The 23,168-nt window shown below is 41.9% G+C and overlaps 2 protein-coding genes across 7 annotated transcripts in view; one reads left to right on the top strand and one right to left on the bottom strand.

The window, feature by feature from the left end:
• RCBTB1 (RCC1 and BTB domain containing protein 1) overlaps positions 1-20,541 on the top strand; it is a 71,391-nt gene extending 50,850 nt beyond the window's left edge. For 2 of the 4 annotated variants that reach the window (XM_063103514.1, XM_063103513.1), the window contains exon 14: positions 2,841-2,924. Coding sequence is in view for 1 of the 4 variants with exons in the window: in XM_063103515.1 (XP_062959585.1) it covers positions 2,841-2,981 (141 nt within the window). In the remaining 3 variants the exon portion in view is untranslated. Of the gene's footprint in view, positions 1-2,840; positions 3,793-20,339 lie in introns of those variants that run through there. The other 2 variants (XR_010024093.1, XM_063103515.1) reach the window with 2 other exon arrangements.
• The window catches only part of SETDB2 (SET domain bifurcated histone lysine methyltransferase 2), an 86,603-nt gene continuing 77,717 nt past the window's right edge, over positions 14,283-23,168 (bottom strand). For all 3 annotated transcript variants that reach the window (XM_063103512.1, XM_063103510.1, XM_063103511.1), the window contains 5 exons: positions 22,138-22,205; positions 21,131-21,197; positions 19,896-20,027; positions 18,811-18,882; positions 14,283-14,685 (listed from right to left, as the gene is read on the bottom strand). In XM_063103512.1, the coding sequence (XP_062959582.1) occupies positions 14,531-14,685; positions 18,811-18,882; positions 19,896-20,027; positions 21,131-21,197; positions 22,138-22,205 (494 nt within the window). In that variant the 3' untranslated portion in view covers positions 14,283-14,530. The remainder of the gene's footprint in view (positions 14,686-18,810; positions 18,883-19,895; positions 20,028-21,130; positions 21,198-22,137; positions 22,206-23,168) is intronic.

Raw genomic sequence — 23,168 nt, 5'->3', positions numbered from 1 at the left:
ACTTCCCTGTTCCACGGACCTTAAGAAGACTTTTTCATTCTCTTATGAACTTTTTTCATCTGCTGGTCAAAGGATCCTTCTTGTCTTTCTTGGAATTGTTTTTTTTAAAGCCTAACAATCTTGTTACAGAGTTGACCCTTGAACAACAAAAGTTTGAATTGTGTGGGTCAATTTGTATGTGGATTTTTTTCAATAAATGTATGTATAGTACTGTAAATGTATTTTCTCTGATTTTCCTAACATTTTCTTTAGCTTATTTTATTATAAGAATACAGCATATAATACTTATAGAGAATATGTGTTAGTTGACTGTTTATGTTATCAGTAAGGCTTCTGGTCAGTGGTAGAGCTTCTGGTCAATGATAGGGTATCAGTAGTTAACAGGAAAAGTTATGTATGGATATTTGACTGTGGTGGGAAGGGATGTTGGTGCCCTTAACCCTCAAGTTGTTCAAGGGTCCACTGCAGTTGACTTACTAGTTGAGCAAGAGTTGCATTCTCTAGGTAATTAAAGATCTGATCATTTGCAGAATGAGGTGAGCACATCATGTAGGTTCTTAAAGAGTGGTCTCACCAGAAGGGTGTTTATGTAGTTCACTCATCAAAGGCAAACTGCTCAGGGCATTGGCTGCTAAGTGAATCTGCATGACTGCCCCTCTCTCTGGTTCATTTAAATGAACTTGCAAATTCAAATCTCTCTCCAAATGCATTCAGTGCTTCCTTCTGTCTGCCTTAAGCACGGTTATTTAAACAACCCAGATTTAGATTGTTTTCGGTATTCTCTAGTTTGACTTTTAATGTTTGAAACTGTTGAACATTTTTTGTATACCAAGATATCTCACCAGTTCAAACAAATTGGAGGGGAAGGGAAGGCGGTTTGATAGGACTGCTTTTTTAAACGTATGAAGTGAGTTGTAACTAGGAGCCCCATTTGTATAACTAACTGTACTGTGTAAAAAAGTTCTTGAAGTTTATACTCAAAGTAATTTCTGCACAGTTAGTAAGCTAAGTAAACTCACTGTAAACTCATGTTTTCATATACACTAAAAAGATCTTGAATTCCAAATTAGGCACAAAAGTGATAAGATTTTACAGTGCCAGAGTTTGGTGCATTCTTTTCCTGTGAATTTGAAATTATATAAGTAAGATTTAATATTTGAAGGTCCTTATCCGATACATTACATGGTTTGAAGAACTTTCTATGCTCATAACTGGCTACTTCTTCAGAAGTTATGTGCAAATAAACTGGTTTTTATTTTTAATAACTAAATAAGATTAAAATGTGACTTTTATATCCCTGTGGAATATAATTTAGTCCAGAGAGCTATTTATTAATCACTGGGAGAGCACTACTGGGAGTAGTGCTTTTTCTTGAATAATAATCTGAAAGGGAATGTTTTATATAGCTTAACATTTTAGTTTATTATAATACATCGAGTATTCAGCTGTACGTTTGGTCCACTGAGAAACTCTGATTTAAAAACATGGATCCAGGGATTGTGCTATCATTTTAAATGCATTTTGTAATACCTAGAAAACAACTGGCAGCAGCTGGCTAACACACATTAGGTGCAGTTTAGCTCTAATGGTGACATGACTGGATGGGTTTCCTGAGTTAACTCTAGGTAGGGCATCTTTCAGGACCCTTAGAATAAGGAAATAATTGTTTGCACAAGTTTGCACTGAGAAAGCAGAAAAAGAGTCTTTCTGTATGTTTGCGTGGTCCCTTCCTCTCTATCTAAAATTGCCAACTTGTGGTGCCTGGAAATGTGAAGCTAAGACCCTGCAGTTTAAACGTTGTTGAGTTCCTGGTTCAATAGAACCCTAAGTATTGACCTTCAGTGTAGAACTTACCAGCTGGCCAAGTTATAAAACTCAAGCTATTTGTGGTAAGAGCTTTTAGTATGATTTGCTTATATATATATTGTCTTTGTATACATTCCACGTGCCTAACTGATTTAATAAATATATGTTCCAACATTTGAAGGAACAAACAATATTAGAGTTTTGGAGGGGATGAAAGGATATATTAGCATAGGCAGAAATTGATTTTTAAATAGTTCTGGTTTACCACTTGTATAGGTTACTTTCCTGTGGAAAATCTATCTGTGATGGAAGAGGGGTATATATAGTTTTGTAGCTTCAAAAATGAAGTCATTTTTATTAGGAGAGCATGAAAGTGAATTTAAGATTTGGGAGATTTTCTTTTTAATGTGTCACTTTAGGTTGACTACAGCTGTTCATCACTTTTCTATGTTTCTTAAATTTTTCTCTTCCTTAAACCAACTAAATCACATCTTAATTATTTTCTCTTTCTTGAATGTGACAAAACACATAATATGGACTAAAGTGGCATTTGGCTTTTTACATCTTTGAGAATAACTAGTCTATATGATATCTGCGGAGAAATGTGCGTGTGTGTGTGCCCGTGTGTGTGTGTTTTTTGAAGAGTCACACTTGAGTTAGGGGAATCATTGTTTTTCTGTGTTGTGAGTAAATAGTATGAGTTTTTCTTTTTATTTTTTATTTTTTTTTATTTTTTTTTATTTTGTCGATATACATTGTAGCTGATTATTGCTCCCCATCACCAAAACCTCCCTCCCTTCTCCCCCCCCCCCCCAACAATGTCCTTTCTGTTTGCTTGTTGTATCAACTAGTATGAGTTTTTCTGACACCTGTTTGTGGTCACTTGTTTGCCTAATTTGAGGCATCTGGCCTCTGAAATATGTTTTCTGGGGGAGGGTGAGAGATTTGGGGTAAGCGGTTTGGAAAGAAGTAAATCAGTCATAGTTAATAAAAAAAGGCCTCTTCTTGTTTTTATTTTTGTTGTGTGTGTCCAGGATTTAGAAGAATTCTGCTTTAAGTTTTGCATCAATCATTTGACAGAAGTTACACAGACTGCAGCATTTTGGCAAATGGATGGCCCTCTGCTAAAGGAGTTCATTGCTAAAGCCAGTAAATGTGGAGCCTTTAAGAACTGAAGCACAAGCTGCTGGGTTTGTGAGTGCTCAGGGGCACTGCTGATGCTGTGCCCAGTGTGTGCTCTACGGGTGATGTAATTCTGCAGGTAAAAAACTATCAGGTTTTTTTTTTTTCCCCACATCTGTGACACAGTCTCTGTGTAGGAATACATGAAGGATGTAACGGCTTTTCTTGAGCCCATTTTAAACAACTCTTGTTTGCAGATATGTATATTTTAAATGTGACCTTTCTTATATTTGGCCTGGAACATTGTAACAAGTTTAGCTGTTTTTTGTTTTTGATTAGAGGAACTTCTGAACATGGATAGGGGAAGTTGGTAATTACCCTCCTGGGCCACGCATCAAGGATGTTTTGATACCAGAAATTGTAATAGTTTGTGAATTGTGAGATAAACTTAGAGGCCCTACCATGAATTAAAGATGCTGGAAGTGCTGCATTAGTTGCTAGTTCAGGATCCTTACTGTGAAGGAATAGTTAAGATTGTTTGAGGCTTTTGTTTGTGTGCTTGTGCTATCGATGACTTTTTTTTTAATTTCAAGGTATATCAAAGTAATATTCAGTTTAACGTAAGTTAAAACTATTAAAATAATTACGTAAAGATAAATTTCTAGGTTAGACAAGATTTCTCTTAAGATTTAAGTGCATGAAGAGTAGTAATTTTGAACTGAAAGACTCCCGCAGTGGGTAGTCAGTCAGTTCAGGGAGACCCTCCCAAGGAACAGCGAGACCACGGCTTCGGATGCAAAAACAAGAGGTTTATTGAACACACAGGTACCCGGGCGACTCAGTCTTTCGAAAGACTGGCGCGCCGAGTAGAGCTCCTGGGTCCTTTTTATAGCAAAAAGCGCGGGTACAGAAGCGAGAAGCAAGGTAATTGGTTAGTTTAAATCAAGCCAGGGGTGAACTTCGGTCAAGTGGGAGTCCTTGAAACAGCTGAGGGGCACTCTTGAAACTTTAACTGACTTGTCTATTTCTGGGAACTATCCGCCCTTTGCCTCGGGCCGGGGCCCAGGTGCATAACCACAGATATCCTGTTTGACTCTGTTCCCCTTGTTTCTTAACTTGACTTTTTGGCTGTATTTTCCCTATACCCTTGTAAAAAGCACTTCCTTCATTCCCCCATTTCTCTTGTGGATCGCTCTAATCTTAGAGCGGAATTAAAGTTATCTTCGCCATTTAAGGTTTGGTATTTTTGCCTAAGGACCAGAATCTTAACTGCACTTACCCTATCATTGATGAATTGGACTAGTCTATTGATGACGTAGGGCCCAAGGGTGAACAACAGAAGGAGGAGTAATAGGGGCCCGGCGATGGTTGACAGTAGGGTGGTCAACCAAGGGGAGTTATTTGATCTGGTTATAAGCATTTTCATAGTTTGAGTCAGGAGGCCTGACTCTTTTAGAGGCCGGTGCATCAATTTCTGGAATATCCCAAGCCTCGAGACCCGCCGCCAGGGCACATATATCAGGGGTAAGGGAGGGCCACCAAGTCCAAAGGGGGTGGACTTCTGTCTTGAACCAGACAACCTTTCCAGTTTGGGACAGTACCTGCCAGGTGAGGGTGTTGGGCTGGTTAGGGTTATTACTTGGTAGGCTTGCTCCGCCGCCGCCGAATGCGCAACTTAAGAGGATTATCAGTCCTCTCCAGCTCCCAGGATTCATCTGGTACGGAGGGTGGCGCAGGCTTGAGGTGAGAAGCATGTACCCAGGCTGCAATGCCGTCTACTTTTACCGCTGTTGGTGTGGTCAGTAGCACCAGGTACGGGCCTTTCCACCGAGGCTCAAGGCTGCCGGTCCGATGGCGCCTAACAAGCACTTGGTCTCCGACCTGGAACGGATGAGGGATGGCCACGGCACCTGGCTCGTATACCTCCTTGATCTGGTCCCAGATCTGGGTTTTTACAACTTCTAAAGCCTTTAAGTGAGTAAATAAGACAGGAAGAAAGTTATCATCGGGACCCAGTGTTCCTCCCAACTCAAGTATGGGGGGGGGTCCCCCGTGGAGGATTTCATAAGGGGTCAGACCAAGCTGGCCAGGGGTATTCCTGGCTCTGAACAGCGCTAAGGGAAGGAGGGCCACCCAGTCTTTTCCACCGGTCTCTAAGGCCAATTTAGTTAAGGTCTCTTTGATGGTTCTATTCATTCTCTCTACTTGACCTGAGCTCTGGGGCCTATACGCACAATGTAATTTCCAATTTATTCCCAGTTGTGTGGCCAGTCCCTGGCTTACCTGAGCAACAAAGGCTGGGCCATTATCTGACCCGATCACCTTAGGGATCCCGAAACGGGGCAGGATTTCTTCTAGTATCTTTTTACATACAGTCAGGGCCGTTTCAGTTTTGGTAGGGAAAGCTTCTACCCATCCAGAGAAAGTATCTACAAATACTAGCAGATACTTGTTTCTATACCGGCCAGGCTTTACCTCTGTAAAGTCTACTTCCCAGTATACGCCGGGTCGATCTCCCCGTTGTCTTTTTCCGGTCTCTCGGTAGGTGGTAGCCGCATTAGTCATGGCGCAAGCCGGACACCGATTGGCGACTTCTTGAACAGTGGACCGGAGGTTCGGGATGGAGAGGCTGGTGCGGCTTGCCAGTTGAAGGAGCTTTTCTGGTCCTAAGTGTGTTAGCTGGTGTAACCGCTGAATGAATTCCTTTCCCTGGTCAGGAGTGAGCTCTCCTGGCCTGGTCTTAGCTTGAGCAGGCTCGATTGGCTCTTGAAGCTTTATAGTTTCTGCTAGCACCCTGACCGACAGGGCGGCTTGTTTTGCAGCCTCGTCGGCCCTCCGGTTCCCGGCCGCCACAGGGTTATTTCCTCTCTGGTGGCCCGGGCAGTGGATAATGGCGACCTGCTGTCCGTGTAGATGTTGATGTTTTTTCCTTCGGCTAGGCGTAATGCCTGCGTCAAGGCGATTAGCTCGGCCTTCTGGGCTGATGTCCCTTCTGGCAGGCTGCTTGCCCATACCGTCCGTTTGCCATCTACGATGGCGGCCCCTGCTCTCCGCTTACCTTCCACAATGAAGCTGCTACCGTCTGTATACCAGGCAGGCACTCCGGGCAATGGCTGGTCCTTCAGGTCCCGTCGAGTCCCAGCTTCTTCAGCAAGGATTTCTGAGCATTGGTGTACTGGGGTGGATTCTGACTCGACTGGTAGTAGGGTAGCTGGGTTCAGGACAGCAGGGGGCGCGAAAGATATCCTTTCGTTTAGCAGCAAACTCTGGTAATGAGTCATTCTGGCATTGGTCATCCACCGATTGGGGGGCTGCCGCACAATACTTTCGAGGCTGTGGGAAGCAATCACAGTCACATTTTGCCCCAAGGTTAACTTATCAGCGTCTTTGAGGAGGAGTGCCACTGCAGCAACCGCTTTTAGGCAGGTTGGCCACCCACTGGCCACTGGATCCAGTTTTTTTGATAGATAAGCTACTGGCCGTCGCCATGGTCCTAGGGTCTGAGTAAGCACTCCTCGGGCCACACCGGCTCTTTCATCTACGTATAGAGTAAACGGTTTGGTGAGGTCTGGGAGAGCCAAGGCGGGGGCAGACAGCAAGGCTTTTTTTATGTGGTCAAAAGCCTTTTGATGCTCCTCAGTCCAGGTAAAAGGAATGTTTTCCCTTGTCAGGGGGTACAAGGGTGCAGCCAGGGAAGCAAACCCAGGAATCCAGAGCCTGCAGAATCCGGCAGTACCCAGAAATTCGCGGACCTGCCTGGGGGTTGTGGGAGTGGGGATCTTCATAACTGTAGCTTTCCGGGCCGCGGTCAGCCATCTTTTTCCCTCTTTGAGCAGGTACCCCAAATAGGTGACCTCCTTCTGGCATAACTGGGCCTTTTTAGCTGATACCCGGTACCCCAACTTACTCAGTTCCTGCAAGAGCTTCTGTGTCCCTTTTTTGCAGCCTTCATATGTGGGAGCCGCCACCAGGAGGTCGTCCACATATTGGAGTAATGTGACCTGGGGGTTGAGAGCCCTAAAAGGAGCTAAATCTCGGTGGAGGGCCTCGTCGAAGAGAGTGGGAGAGTTTTTGAACCCCTGTGGCAGCCGTGTCCAGGTCAGCTGACCTGTGTTACCTTTTTCTGGGTCTCTCCACTCGAACGCGAACAGTGGCTGGCTGTTGGGGTGTAGTCTGAGGCAAAAAAAGGCATCCTTGAGATCCAAGACTGAGTACCAAGTGTGACTAGGCGGAAGGGAACTCAGGAGGCTGTATGGGTTTGGGACTGAGGGATGAATGTCTTGCACCCTTTTGTTAATTTCTCTCAAGTCTTGGACTGGCCGATAGTCATTGGTCCCTGGCTTTTTTACTGGTAGCAGAGGGGTGTTCCAGGGCGACTGGCAGGGCACTAAGACCCCTAGGTCTAAGAACCTTTGGATGTGGGGTCTGATGCCTTCCCGGGCTTCTTTAGTCATTGGATACTGTCGGACGGCCACCGGTGAGGCACCCGATTTCAGCTCTACTACTACTGGTGGGACGTTATTGGCCAGTCCCATACCTGTCTTTTCTGCCCATACGGTGGGAAAAAGTTGGAGCCAGGATGGGTCGATGGAGGGAGAGGCCGGCTTTTCATACAGCCGGTATTCTTCTTCTAGGTTTAGGACCAGGCACATGGTAGAGTGATCTCCCCATGTTACTTGTGGGCCCTCTGTAGAAAACTGGATTTGAGCTTTTAGTTTGGTTAGGAGGTCCCTGCCCAACAGAGGAGCGGGGCACTCGGGTATGACCAGAAAGGAGTGGGTTACTTGTTTATATCCAACTTTTAAAAGTCTCTTTGTGGTCCAGGGGTAGACGTTGCTTCCTGTCGCTCCTTCTACAACTGTCCGTCTAGGCTCTATTTCTCCCATGGGTTGGGTCAATACCGAATGTTCAGCCCCGGTATCGACCAGGAACTCAATGGGGGTCCCCTCCACAGTCAGTGTTACCCTAGGTTCGGGGAGGGGGTCCGAACCCCGACTCCCCTAGTCATCTAGGGATAGAACCTTGGCTTCTCTGATGTTCTTTTTCCGGGGACATTCTCTTGCCCAGTGACCCTTCTCTTTACAGTACGCGCATTGGTCTTTGTCTAGAGGGGGTCTTCCATCCCTAGGTGTTTTCTTTGCCCGGTTGCTCAGGTTCCCTGTCTGCCTATCTCTAGACCCTCTTTCACCTACCACTGCGGCCAAAATCCTAGTCAAGTTTTTTTTTCTTGGCGCCTATCGCGCCGTCTCTCTCTCTCTTCTGTCTCTCTTTTTTCTCTTTCTTGTTTTTCCTCTTCTGTCTCTCTCTTGTGGTACACCTTTTCTGCCTCTCTCACTAAATCTTGTAAGGAATAATCTTGGAGCCCCTCTAGCCTCTGCAACTTTTTCTTGATATCTGGGGCTGCCTGTCCGATGAAGGCCATTGCAACCGCAGCCTGCTGCCCCTCAGAAGAGGGTTCAAACGGAGTGTACCTTCTATAGGCCTCCATTAGGCGTTCCAAGAAAACCGAGGGGGGTTCTACTGGTCCCTGCAAGACCTCTCTTACCTTAGCCAAATTGGTGGGGCGCCGGGCTGCCCCTTTGAGACCTGCCACTAGAGTCCGGCGGTAGACCAGAAGACGCTCCCTACCTTCGGCCGTGTTGTAATCCCATTGAGGTCGATTGAGGGGGAAGGCCTCATTAATGAGGTTCTCGAGTTGTGTAGGGGCCCCGTTGTCCCCGAGAACGTTCTTGCGGGCCTCCAGAAGAATCCTTTCTCGCTCTTCAGTGGTGAAGAGGATCTGGAGTAGCTGTTGGCAATCGTCCCAAGTGGGCTGGTGAGAGAACATAAGGGACTCAAGAAGTCCCGTGAGTCCTGCTGGTTTTTCAGAAAAAGACGGGTGGTTAGACTTCCAATTGTAAAGATCTGCTGAGGAAAAAGGCCAATACTGTAGAGGGACCAAGCCATTAGGCTCAGCTGGGGGCCCTATGGCTCGGAGGGGCAAAGCTACGGTGGAGTCAGGACCGGAGCCGTCTCTCGGACTGCGAGGTTGGCGGCTCCTAGTCCCCGCAGCCGGTCCCTCAGGGCTAGGATCACCGGGCGCTCGGCCTGGTGCCGATCTGTTTCCCTGAGGGGCCAGAGGGGGCAGCGGAGCCGCCGGGTAAGGTGGGGTTTCAGAGAGAGAAAATAGGTCATCTGGTGTCGGGAGGACGGGGGGTTGGGGAGGGGCGGAAGGCTTCCTTGTAGGTGGCCTTTGAGTATTTTCTGATCCCGAAACAACAGCGACTTTGCTGGAGGGTGGCACCCAGGGAGGGGGATTCTGGGCGAGGTCTTGCCATACCACGACACAGGCAACCTGGTCCGGGTGTCCTCCGGTCTCCTGAAAAACAATCTTTTTAACTGCAAAAATGACAGTAAGATCAAAGGTTCCCTCTGGCGGCCAACCTACGCCGAATGTGGGCCACTCAGACGAACAGAAAGTCTGCCATTTTCCTTTTTTGATCTCCATGGACAGATTGTGAGCCCTGGCTTTGACATCTTTCCAATGATCTAGAGTAAGGGAGAGGGGCGTAAGGGCACTTTGCCCCATCTCGAAAATTTCCAATAGGGGAACGACGACGCAAAGACCTATCACAACTAAGACAAAAAGAAACCAGAAACGGCGACGAGACCGAGTGCCGTAGAAATAGAAGAAAGAGTCCGATGGCAGAGCGCGCCTCCCGAGACGCGGTGAGACCAAAACACAATAATCCTCTGCCAAGGGGTCCACCAGGCGTCCCTGGTCCTCCCCTGATCCTGGGACGTCTCCCAGGATTGCCGGGTGGCGAGCCCCCGAACACGTCTGTTCGCTACCCGCACTTCGCTCCCAGAGCGACTAACCCGGAACAAACTGAAACCAAAATGCGCGCGCTCAGAAAAGACAGTCGAAATCACTGAGTCAGACACAGAGACGAGACACAGAAACGAGACACAGAACGACTGCTGGCCAGCTTACCTCCCGTTGGTGGGTCGGTGGTCCCTGGGTGGGGGTCTCCGATCCCGGACGAGCCCCCAAATGAAAGACTCCCGCAGTGGGTAGTCAGTCAGTTCAGGGAGACCCTCCCAAGGAACAGCGAGACCACGGCTTCGGATGCAAAAACAAGAGGTTTATTGAACACACAGGTACCCGGGCGACTCAGTCTTTCGAAAGACTGGCGCGCCGAGTAGAGCTCCTGGGTCCTTTTTATAGCAAAAAGCGCGGGTACAGAAGCGAGAAGCAAGGTAATTGGTTAGTTTAAATCAAGCCAGGGGTGAACTTCGGTCAAGTGGGAGTCCTTGAAACAGCTGAGGGGCACTCTTGAAACTTTAACTGACTTGTCTATTTCTGGGAACTATCCGCCCTTTGCCTCGGGCCGGGGCCCAGGTGCATAACCACAGATATCCTGTTTGACTCTGTTCCCCTTGTTTCTTAACTTGACTTTTTGGCTGTATTTTCCCTATACCCTTGTAAAAAGCACTTCCTTCAGAACTATCCTTGAAAAGTTGATAATGAAAGAAACCGCATTTGGATAAGGGTGAATATTTTATAAATTAGAATCTCCTTTACTTATTCAACAGTGTTTTATTTTTTATTTCATTAAGGTAGGATTTGAGAACTCAAATTTAAATTGTCCTCCTCTTTTTCCCCTATAAGTGCTAATAACTCTTGAGGGAAATGACGACATACAGTATATTCTTGCCGTCCTAAGTTATTGCTGCTCAGTCATCAGATCTGCTACACATGATGTAAAGAAGTACTTCTTAAAACCAACTTTCTTATAGGACTTAATGGAATTTGCTGTACCTCTTTAGGCCAAATACCATCACAAATTTGCTTATTTGAAACTACACTACCTTTCATTTTTGATGTTCCTCTCCTTTTAATTGTATTAGGTACAATATTTAACTCAATTTAATCTTGAGAAAGGGTCAAAATTAAGATTTTCTTGAAAAGATTCTATTTAAAATGCACGTTTTTAAAATCTGGTTATGAAACATGACTTTGGGATGTAAAAGTGTTCAACCTTAAGTTTTATCATGTTATGTCCATTGAGCTTGCTTTAAGAATGAAGCTTTGTTCTGCTCTCTGGTATAAACTTGTTTCTGTTTATGTGAGCTCCCTGAGTGAACTTTCCCTGCTTGGAAGGTCCCCCTTCTGAACTTGGAGCCTGAATAGTTTCAGAGCCAAATTAACAAGAGGGCAAAGACATGCTGCAGCTGCTATTTTTAGCAGTGTTTTTAAACGTGTGTATATACTGGGATAGGAGGGGGAGTGAGGCCCCATATATAGGAGTTCATTGATAAGCGAAATACATGCAAACCTAGAAGTCCCCGCCCTCTTTTCTTGATCATCACAAGTGATTGAAGCCCGATAAATTATTAGGTTAGAATTAGTCCTATAACATGATAGAATTTTTCTTTCTAGGTTGATAAATTCACATTAATTTGGTTATTAGCTATGATGGGTAGTGTTTGTAACAATCACTGTTCTGTAGGGTTATGTTCTGAACAAAATGAGAACTTCAGTATGTTTACTATTGCTCTTACTTGAAAAAAAATTTTCAAAAAAAAGCACAAATTAAAGTAGTAGATCCATATCCATAGATAGTTCGTTCATTCAACAAATATTTACTGAGTTCCTAATATAGGTGAAGAACCACCTCTCATATTAGATTACTGAGTAATTTGTATGAGTATGTATGGAAGTGAAGAGAACAAAAATAAGTCCTTCAAAAAATACTTGAGTATCTTTTTAAAAAAAATACACCCTTGTATTTTCTACTTGGTTTTGTTGTTAATCATAGCAGGAGATGAAAACTATTCTTTGAATTGGTGTTTTTCCATCTGATGTAATAATGGAAGCCAAAGTATTCACATTTCTTAAAATAGCCCTAAATGTACTCTTGAACTTCTTACTGGAACAATGTTTGATACTCTAGTATATAGGCTGTATTTATGTAATGTTTAGAATGACATATTAATAAAGTAATCCATTAAAACAGGCATGTAGAGTTGTTCCCCGCCCCCCCAACAATCAGCAGTATGCAGCCTTAAAAAGGAAGGAAATTGACACATGCTACAACATGGATAAACCTTGAGGACATTATGTTAAGTGAAATAAGCCAGTCACAAAAAGACAAATAGCATATGATTCTACTTACATGATTTAGAGTAGTAGAGTAGTCAAATTCATGGAGACAGAAAGTAGATTGATGGTTGCCAGGGGCTGGGGGAGGGAATTGGGGAGTTAATGGGTTGAGAGTTTCTGTTTTGCAAGATGAAGACTTCTTTGAATGGATGGCAGTGATGGTCGCACAGCAATATGAGTGTGCCGTTGAACTGTACATTTAAAAATGGTTGAGGTGGTAAATTTTGTTATGTATATTTTGCCACAATTAAAAAAAAAATTCAATAGTATGATTCTTAACAGGTATCAGGCTAAAATAGGTACCACCATAAACATGTCAACTGCTTGATTTTCAACTAATACACCCACATACATCATAGAAATCCTTGAATTTTATTTCTGCTGAAAGATAGTACAATTGAACTGTCACAGCGGAAAAATATATGCATCCTTCAGGGGTAATTATAAATGAAGGGAAAGACGTAGTTCCTATTAGCAAGGAATATATAAATTATTAGGAGAGAGGGGAGATAGGTTTAGGAATTAACAACACAGTAAGATATTTATGAACAGCTTTTCATAATAGAACCCAATCTGGTTAACATGATAAGGAATTGTTCTGAAGATACTGCTTGTGAAGTATAAGTGAATATATAACATGTCCTTTTAGCTTATCTCCAAAACAATGGGTAAGTGGAAGAGCAAAAAATAAGCCAGGGCCTTTTAGAAGGAAATGTTGGCAAGGTGAGTGAGAGAGTGTGTGTGTGTGTGTGTGTGTTTGATTACATATCCCACAATGCCAAACACTGTGCCCTGTGCTTCACATACATTTTATTTAGTATATACATTTTGTCCCATAACATAGGTAGAATGAGGCTTAGATAGATTAATTTGTTTAAAGTTTTTCAGTAGCGACATAGCTGAAGTACAAATCCAGGTCTGTTTTCGCAGTTTGCCCAGTGTTTGCCTACTTTTTGACCACTAAACACATGTTGCTACATTATGCCAAGTTACTTACTGTGAGTGATAGATTAAATTTCAAAGTAAAGCAGGGAACAAAAGTTTTTCAGTAAAGATCATGACATCAAAACCATTAGATAAGCTTTGCTTATGATGTTGTATGAATAGGAAGCTAGCTAGAGTCATATAGACCAGGGGAAATGTTTATTCAGTGGGTCTCAGACGGAGTCTTGGCTTCTGTAGTTTTTAAAGTTCCCCAGATAATTCTGATGTGCAGCCAAATTTGAAAATCACTGATTTACATTTTTGTCCTTCAAGTAACAATGACTTGGGCTAGGGTTACCATTACAACAGGAATGGAATGTTCTTTTTGGTCTATGTTGTAGTCTTCCTTTAACAAATAGTTTTTTGAGAACTTAGTGTGTCAGACACCACGCTGGGGACTCAGATCAAATCCATTTTGAAATGTAGCATTATTGCAAATCAATCAGAGTACTATGGTAAAGGGAACTGTTAATATTTTCAGGAGTCATACATGGTAGTATGTGCTTAAAAATCTGAATTGTATATCGTTAGGTCGGAAAAAATCTTAACTATTAATGTTTTTCCTTCTTGCATATTCCCACTGCTGTTCTTATTCATAGAGTCCAGTTTTAAATGTAGGCATAGGTTCTGAAGATGATGAATGCTGTTGTGATGATTGTGGCTGAAAAAAAATTTAAAAAGCAGAAGTGACATGAAGACGGGTAAATAAATTTGGTACAAAAAGTATGTTCAAATTTATCTCCAAGAGCCATTATAGGCTGGAACTAGTCTCAAGAACATTTTATGCATGCATTCCACACACATTTATTGAGCATGCTAGGTGGTGGGAACACGATAGTGAGCAAAATATTGTGAGGAAAATATAAAGTAAGCAAAACACAGGAATAGTGAGTTACTGCCCTCAGAACTCATACTCCAGTGGTGTGATTCATGTAAGATACATTCAGTTACACTAAGAAGTGATATGAAAGAAAAGTACTGTGAGATGGAACAAACGAGAGATTGTTATCATGAGATCCCCAGGAGAAGGCAGAGAAAGGTAAAAGAGCAGTTAAGACTTCACAACAGGATGTACAACGGCCCTGGGGATAGGAGCACCTTGTGTGTTACTGGAATCAACTTAGGTCACTAGGGAGTGGAAGGACACACTAGCAGGAAGCCACCCACAGGATTTTAAGTGCAGAGGGTGGGAGAGATGGGAGGCATGATGCAATTTACTCCAGCAGAATCTGAAAAACATTTTATTGGAGAGCAAGAGAGAGAGGTGAGTTGGTGATAGAGGGAGGCAATAAATACCAAGTTGGGCATAAAATGTCAATCAGTAAGAACAGGTAAGAGCTGGTGGAGACCACACTTTGTGGCCTAGAGAGAGATGAGAGGTCTAGTCCCAAAGGTGCAGTTTTCACTGGCTGGGTCTCCGCTTTGAGCCTGCTTGCAATTTTGCCTGAGTCCTGGCTAAGGAAATGGTAATCCTTAGGAAGACAGGGAAGACAGTGACGTAGAACTTGACCTGAGGTCTCTGTTTACTTGAAAATGGCACATGGTTTGTTTTAAGTCCTGAAGTAGCTCAATCTCTTCCTTCAGTTGCTGCCGCCTTTTTTCAGATTCATGAATTTTATTCTCTATTGCTATAAAAAGAAGAAATAAAGTGATTTCAGATTATTCAGTACTTTTATCAGAAATAATGTACTATTTCTAGTCCTTTTCACTTGCCAGTATACAGTACACAATACTTGTGGCTCAAATGAAAAGAATCTTGTGAGCAGGAACTGGTTCTTTTGTGCCTTTGCTTTTTCTTCTAATTCAGGCTACAAATCTAGCACTTATCACACACACAACTGATCAGTAAATCTTTAAGATGTTATATACATTTATAGCAGAACAATTCCCTTTTGTATATCTTTGAGAATTTGAAAACAGTGCCTGTATATCCTTCATGCTATGCTTTATCTGTTGAGAGATGATTGGAGAGAGAATGTGGCTAGAATATCAAGGATAATGGCAAATGTTTCATACAGGCGCATCCAGTTTTTAATGTTACATAAAAGCTACTAGTTTTACATAGGAATAGGAAGGTTTTATTGGGGAAATTTAGGAAGAAAATATTTTAGTTAGCCTTTATATACAATAATATACAGTGGCAATGTAATTTTTTAAAAAGCCTTGAAGAGTTTTTAAAATACAAACATACATAATCTTCAGAATAACTGCATACCTATAGTTAACCAAACATTAGTAAGGCTAAATTAAGAGAGTCTTTATCATTTGGGTGTCAAAAGTTAAGCCTTTTAAGTTGGTTCTCATGTAGTTCCAAGTAGTGTCTCCTGGTGTCCCACACCCCACAAATACTACATTATAATACACAGTTGGCCCTTTGTATCTGTGGGTTCCACATCTGTAGATTCAGTCAACTATGGATCTAAAATATTTGGGAAAAAAATGGGTGGTTGTGTCCATACTGAACATATACACTTTTTTTGTCATTATTTCCCAAACAATACGGTGTAACAATTTACATAGCATTTACATTGTATTAGGTAGAATAAGTAATCTAGAGATGATTTAAAGTATATGGGAGGATGTGCATATGTAGTATGCAAATACTATATACAGTTTTATATCAGAGACTTGAGCATCCTCGAATTTTCTGCTGGGGGGATGGTGGTAGTCCTGGAACCAATGCCCCTGCGGATACCAAAGGTCCACTGTCCCAACTAACCCATTCAAGTAGTGATGTGTGACATGTCCCTACAGACATGAGTGACATGTTCCAAATGTATTTCTTTTATACGAAAAAAAACATAGATGAAAGTCCCCTATAAAATAAAGCTTTTTAGAAAAAGATTTTAAAGCTGCTTTTTTAAAAAATAAGGATACTCCCATTAGCACATATCCTCAAGAGACATTAAAAGATGCACTTTTTTGGTAGATTTTTAAAAATTTTTTTCTCTAATCATAAGTGTTAATACAAAATTCAAATAGAAACGTGTGATGTAGAAAACCAAAATAAGAAAGGTTGTGTATGTTGAGACAGGGATGTGAGCTGATGTCTTCTCTACAGGGAAAACCTCAGACAAATGCATCTGCGGGAGAGTGGAGGGTAAGGCCACTTCAGAGGGAGCCCTTTACACCAACCTCCGTGTCAGTCTGCGCCCCCACTCCCATCCACGAGGTGCAGTGCACAGCCTGCCCTGCTATGTGAGGCAGCCTTGATAGAGAAGTCAGATCAGACTCATAAATAAATGGAAAGTTATCTGGTCTTGAAGGTTTCTTAATACTGAAAGGAGGACTCGATAAATGGGCATATTTTATGGGAAGGTTGTCTCCCTCCCTGACAACCCACACCAGTTTTTCTTCTACAAAAATTTTTTGGCTATTGCTCAGTTTTTCTGATAAACGTGAGAATCAGTCACAACCCTCCCTTCCCCCAATAAGATATTGGATTAGATTTGAAGATTACTGTTGGGAGAATTGAAATGTTTACATATCTTACCAAGTGAGAAGGAGGCAGGCTGCAGGATGGCTTGTTACAGCCTCTCCACCCAAGAGCAGAGAGGCTGCTGGGAAGTCTCCTGCCCGAACCCACACACATGCCAAAATGCATTCCAATTTTGAAGTCCATTTTTTGTTATTTCTACTTTTTTTATGAGTTTTTTCTGATTACAAAAGTATTCATGCATATGTAGAAAATTTGGGAAATATAGCACTAAAAGAACAGACAAAAGAAATCACTATAATCCAACTGCCTATCAATAATTACTGTTTCCACTGGGTGCAGTTTTTCTGTGTGCATTTGTTGCCCATATACTGGTTTTTTTCTTTGTGTGTGTGTGTGGGGGGGTCATACTGTTTTTACTTATGTTTTTTTAATTTTTATTGAATCAAAATTGATTATAGATATTTTTGGGGTTCAACATTGAGATATGTTGATCAAATCAATATTACTGACATGTATATTGTTACAAATCATACTTATTCTTTATGCCCCTTGTCCAGTCTCTCCCGATCACCCTTTCTCTCCCCACTCTAATCACCCTAGATTTCTTCTCTCCTTCTGAAAGAATAATGGTTACTCTGTTGATTTGTTGCCTGGATGATCTGTTCAATGCTGAGAGGTATGATCAGGTCTCCCAATATTATCATAGAGCAAATGATTCTTCTGTCACTCTGAAATGATCTTTGTGGGGAGAGATGTCCTCTTCTTTATCTCTGCTGGTAACTCTCCTGGTGTCAATACACTCCAGTGGCTGGCAGACCATCTGCATGGTGGTTGTGGTGTCTAGCCACTTTTGTGGCAGCCATGGTTATTGTGGTGGCTATGGTGGGCCACCCAAGTGGAGGTGATGTTTTTCGCATGCTCCTTTGTGCTGGCTGTGTGCCTAGTTGTGGGAAGTGTCTGATCCCCGGATCCGTGCCTTAGCACTCTGGGCGGGCCCTGAGGTGCTGGCGTGTTGTGCCTGGTTGTGGGAAAGGGTCCCCTTCTCCATGCCTCAGGTCCCTGTGCAGGCCCTGAGGCACTGGCATGGTATGCCTGGTTGTGGGAGGGAGGTCTGGGGGGCTCCATGCCTCAGGTCACTGGGTGGGCCCTGAGGCGCTGACGCAGTGTGTCTGGTTGTGGGAGGGGAGTCTGGTCCACTTCTTCATGATTCAGGTCCCCAGGCAGGCCCCTAGACGCTGGCAGTGTGCCTGGTTGGGGGGTGTGTCTGGTCCTCAGCTCCATGCCTCATGTCCTCTGGCAGGCCCCAAGGTGCTTAGTATTCCTGGGCCAGAACTAATTTTTTGTCCTTTGCTTACTTCTAAAACAGGGGAACTTCCTGTGGGAACCAGTACTTGAGCTGTGTTGAGCTAAATTGCTGCTTTGCTGCTGTTTCCCTAGGGAAGGTTTTTTGTGCAGCTCAGGGTTTAATGGTTGACCTTATAGGTACTTCCAGCTCTCCAGAGACTCGGTGCACCTGGGTTGTGTAGAAACTCTGATCTGGGCCTGAGTTTTTTTCATCAAACTGCACCCCATGCAGTTCTGCAGTCCTGACCAGTCTCCTCTGATTGGTCCTGAGCCAATTGGGGGGCAGAATGGCTGTCCTTGTTGTGTCCCAGTGTTCTCCCAGTGGACCTGTCTCCCCCACCACCTGTGCTCCAAATACCTCCCACAGAATGGGCTGTACACCAGTCCCTTACAATGACTCACTGGCCTCTGAATGGGTCCCTTTTCAGCTGTTCTGGCTCCTTGCCCCTGCGTGGGTCAACAGGAACCCTTTTAGTGGTCTTGCTGTCCTGGGGGCCACAAGGCCCTCTTCTCCCCTGCTGCCTCCAAGTAACTCCATCTGAAGGGCACAGCTGCGGCTTTTGCCGGCTCTTGCTCCATGCACTCAGCAGTTCGAGCCTTAAAGCAGCTGTGGCCCAAAACACTCAGAGCAGTTTTTTCTCTCATCATGGTTTCTCCCACTTTCATGACTCCATAGGTCTCTTTTCCTCTTCCCCTGAGCTGTAGTGGCCCCGGTTTGGCTGATTTTACATTTTTATAGTTGTAAATTGGTTGATTTGTGGGAGAGAGTGACGCAGGGGACCGCCTATACCGCCATTTTGACTGGAACTCCATACTGTTTTTATAATGGACTTTTTTTCATTTAGTAAAACCGTGCACATTCTTATAAAATATAATTTTTATCACCTACATATTATTATATTATTTCAGTACAGTATATGTGATAAATATTTTTAAACTATGCTGCTCGGTTATTTTATAACTCATATACCTGCTTGAAAATTTACAAATGTGTCTTCAAACAATCCACAGTCAAAAAGTGATGTCCCAATTTCTTCATAGTCTGGAGGGAGAAAAACATTTTCAGTATTAGTTTTAATTTTAATAATTTGTATAGGCAGAAACACCTCAGAAAATAAGCCAAAATAGGGAAAAGTAAAAGAGCAGTCATCTACTGTAGAACTTTAGTGTTAGACTGCAGAAGCAGTAGCATCACATGGAACTTGTTAGAAATGTCAATTCTTGGCATTTCTATGGAATCAGAACCCCCAGGGGGGAGGCCCAGCGATCTGTGTTTTAACAAGCCCTCCAAGCGATTCTGAGGTACTGCTTGGTCCAGAAAACAAGTAAAAGAATGTAAATGGAAATGTTTACTCTTAATTTCACTTTTTGGTTTTGTCCTGTAGAAAATAGTCCCTTTCAAATAAGCATATATTTTATATTATTGCCTATAATATAGACTGTCAAGCTTTCCCTTATAAAATAACTATATTTATAATAAAGTTTTTAAGGTCATGATATAAGAAGGCTAAGTAGCTATATACCTGCATATACACATGGAACTTCAGTTTCCGAAAGAGCTCCTTACGAAACTTCTTTACAAAAGTTCATATTCAACTAAACCCAACATCAATCAAAACATTAAAATTACTTCTATACTTTAAACTTTAAGTTAATATTATTAAAAAAAGGACAATTGGTTTATTAAGGAATAGACTTAGTGTCCAATCAAAACTGTAACATAACATCGTTCTCAGACCTCAGCAACAATCATGCAGGCGGTCGGGGCAGACGTGGCCCAACCCTGTTCTGAACATGCCTTTCTCTGAGTGGTCACCTGTTAGCACCTCTGGAATACACATGCCATTTCTCAGAGCATCAAGCTACTTTTTACTACATTATTGAGTTTGTGAATTACCCACATGCTGTTGATTTATAAAAGACAGCAGATCTGATACAGAAGACAGAGAGAAAAAAGAAACAGAATGGAAATAAAATGTGTACCTTTTTTCTTTGTTTTGTTTTACACCTAGGGCTGTGAGAAGTCTATATTTAGAAATATTGCTTATTCAGTACCTGATTCTGAAGTAGTCTCATCCATGAGTCTTTCTTGAATCAAATGAAGTTTGTCTAATATTTCTTCAAATAAGTCATTAAGAAGTCCTGCTTGCTTACATTTCTTAAGAAACGGAACTTGCACAATTTTATCTAAGAATAAGAAAAACATTTTAGAAGGAAATGGTCTGTCTTAGGACAGCTAATCACTGATGGTTATTTCTGCAGACTTTGCCTCGTGGCAAATAAGCATAATCACTAACATAACACATATAGCACCTTTGCCTTTTCTATTAATTGTAATTTCTTCATACCTCATTTTTTTCCAGCTGAAACAATGAATGAAATGTTACAAAAAGAGAAAATAAAGACTTCTTACAATAACTATATGAGTTAAGAGATTTTCTAAAATTTAGAAATCTCAAATATTTGAGATGACAGTCTCTGTTGTTTTTTCTGTCACAGTTACTATGTGTTGTTATGGAATGTCTATTTCCCTAAAGAATGGAAAGCTTCAATCACTGGGGTCACAATGTGAGACACACACAACAATGGATTCTGGACTCAGGCAAGCCTGGCTTTTTCTTTATTAAGAAGCATATCTTTTCTTGATACTGAAGAGTAATGGACCATTTGAACCCGAGTTATTTTGATATGCTGGAGTTATGAGTGGATAGTTATGATATGATTTATACATATTTATACAATTGACATGATTTATACTCATGTTAATTACTACAAGTCTAGAAGAATAAATATTAAAGTGGGATACTGATGGAATTTGGATGTGTTGTCCCCTCCAAAACTCATGTGGAAATTTGACCTCCAATGTGACAGTGTTGGAAACTGATTGAGTCATGGGGGCGGATCCCCCATGAATGGATTAATGCTCTCCCTGGGGGAGGGGGGATTAATGAGTGAGTTCTCGCTCTATTAGTTCCTGTGAGAGTTCGTTGCTAAAAAGACCCTGGCACCTTCTCTCTCTCTCCTCTCTCTCTCTCTCCCTCCCTCCCTCTCCCTCTCCCCCCCTCCCCCCCCCTCCGCCATGAGTAGAAGCAGCCTGAGGCCCGTGCCAGATGCAGCTGTCCCGGAATCATATGCCAAATAAACCTCTTTTCCTTATAAATTACCCAGTCAGGTATTTCTGTTATGGCAACACAAATGGACTAAAACAGATACCAACTTTGAAATACATGGGTCAACATTTTTATAAGTATTGTAGGCCATATTTGTTACAGATGTCACTTATAGCAAACCTGTGTGTCTGCCATGCTCTTCCTTCATTTGTCTTAAGATTCCAGTGAATTTCATTTTTTCAGGTGGCTAGAAGGAGAGAAAATCAAGATTACATTGATTTTACTGTTGCATAAATGAAAACCAATCTTTTGCTGTGTATGATTAAATGATATGCCTGTGGTGAAAATCATGCCCATATTCATATGTAGATATAAACATCAAGTGTCTTTTTGTTTTGTATAACAAAACATCAAGAGGTGTTTGACAAGCACCTCTTCTATAAACAGCAGGAGATGAAGGTTGCTGGCTCATATTAATTTAGTTTATATGAGCTGATGTGTAAAAACTTAATTTTAAATCTCCAAAGTATTTTCACATACTTTAAACGTAATAATAAATTTGTAACAGTTACAAATTAGCTGTGTGGTTCACACACCTGGGAAATAACTTGGCTACGTAAGGGTGCTCAACTGCACCCTCTGCCTATTGGAAGACCTTAAGTACCCTGTAGGGTCAGATGTTCTCACTGATTTGATGCCAGGGGATACTTTATAGGAGCTGCAGGAATGTCACCTCCTGAAGGTTATTATGTGATTGGAACTTCCAGCTTCTCTTTAATACTCATATCCTATGTTTCTATCATCTAGGAATTATCTAAGAGCTTCCTGAATATGGGATTCTTCCCAAAAAGGCATTCTCAGGATGCCTAGTTTCAACTCTATCTAGGCTGAGAACACAGATGAAGAATTTTATAGGGCCGAGCCCGTGGCGCACTCGGTAGAGTGCTGCGCTGGGAGCGCGGCGACGCTCCCGCCGCGGGTTCGGATCCTATATAAGAATGACCTGTGCACTCACTGGCTGAGTGCCGGTCACGAAAAAACGACAAAAAAAAAAAAAAAAAAAATTTTATACAAATGCTATCTAATCAAATGATTTGAAAAGTACATTTCACCTGAAATTCAGAATGGTTTAAATAAGGACTCTGTATGAAGAAATTTAAAGCTATAACTAAATTAAGTCAAATTACCTGCACATGAATGCCTGTTGAGAGAGTTTTCTTCTTTCCTTTTTTTCCTTTCCCTCTTGAAAAATCAGCTGAAAATATAAATCATTTAATATAAAGCATTTAAAAATCAGAATACATAAAAGATTGCTGACTACATAAAATATAAAACTCTTATATGTCAAAAGTTATTACAAAGTCAAAAGATATGACAGAGATGAAACATTTGCAGCACATATGATAAAGGGTTAATTTTTAAAATGTAAAAAGATCTTATAAGTCAATACGAAAAAGATAAGCAATTGAGGAGAAAAATGGGCAGATGGGAAACCCTCTGGGGAGAGGGCTCATTGAATAGAAAAACGAACAAATTGGATCATAGGAAAAAAATATAATTGGTGAAAAGGTATGGGAATGCACTCAATTTCACTCATAAGTAAAGATATGCAAGTAAAACAAGTTTTCACCTATTAGACTGATAAGGATAAAGACATTTAATATATAATGTTTGCAAAGATTTAGGTTAACCATGTACCACTGGTGCAGTTTCTCTGGAAGATAATAAGCCAATAGTTATCCAGAATTTCACTGTTTATATTCTTCGGCCCAGCTATTCTACTTACAGGAAGTTTTCCTAATAGTATAGTTACATAAAGTCACAAAGATGCATGGAGACTATGTTAACTGCAGTATTAAATGTAATAGAAAAGATTAGAAATAATCTAAATATCCATCAAGCAGAGAATAATAGTCCAATTGTGTTACAGCTATACAATGGAATATTATGCAGCCTTTTAAAAATAACGTAGATTCTACTTATGCTGATGTGGGAGGATCTCTGAGACATTGCAAGGGAAAAAAGCAAAGTATAGTACTAAGTATGTTTATATATACTGAAAAGTTTTGGAAGAATTCAAAAGAAACAAGAACTGTTTCCTCTGGGGAGAGAATTCATTTTAGACAGTGGTATAATCTGCTTTTTAAAACTAATACATTATTGTCTTTCCCTGTCAATAAATACTGAGAGAGCAATATTTTTTTACAGTATTTCCTGA

The sequence above is a fragment of the Cynocephalus volans genome, chromosome 7 (assembly GCF_027409185.1).
Source record: "Cynocephalus volans isolate mCynVol1 chromosome 7, mCynVol1.pri, whole genome shotgun sequence".
NCBI lineage: Eukaryota > Metazoa > Chordata > Mammalia > Dermoptera > Cynocephalidae > Cynocephalus > Cynocephalus volans.
This window is presented reverse-complemented; position numbering and strand designations above follow the sequence as displayed.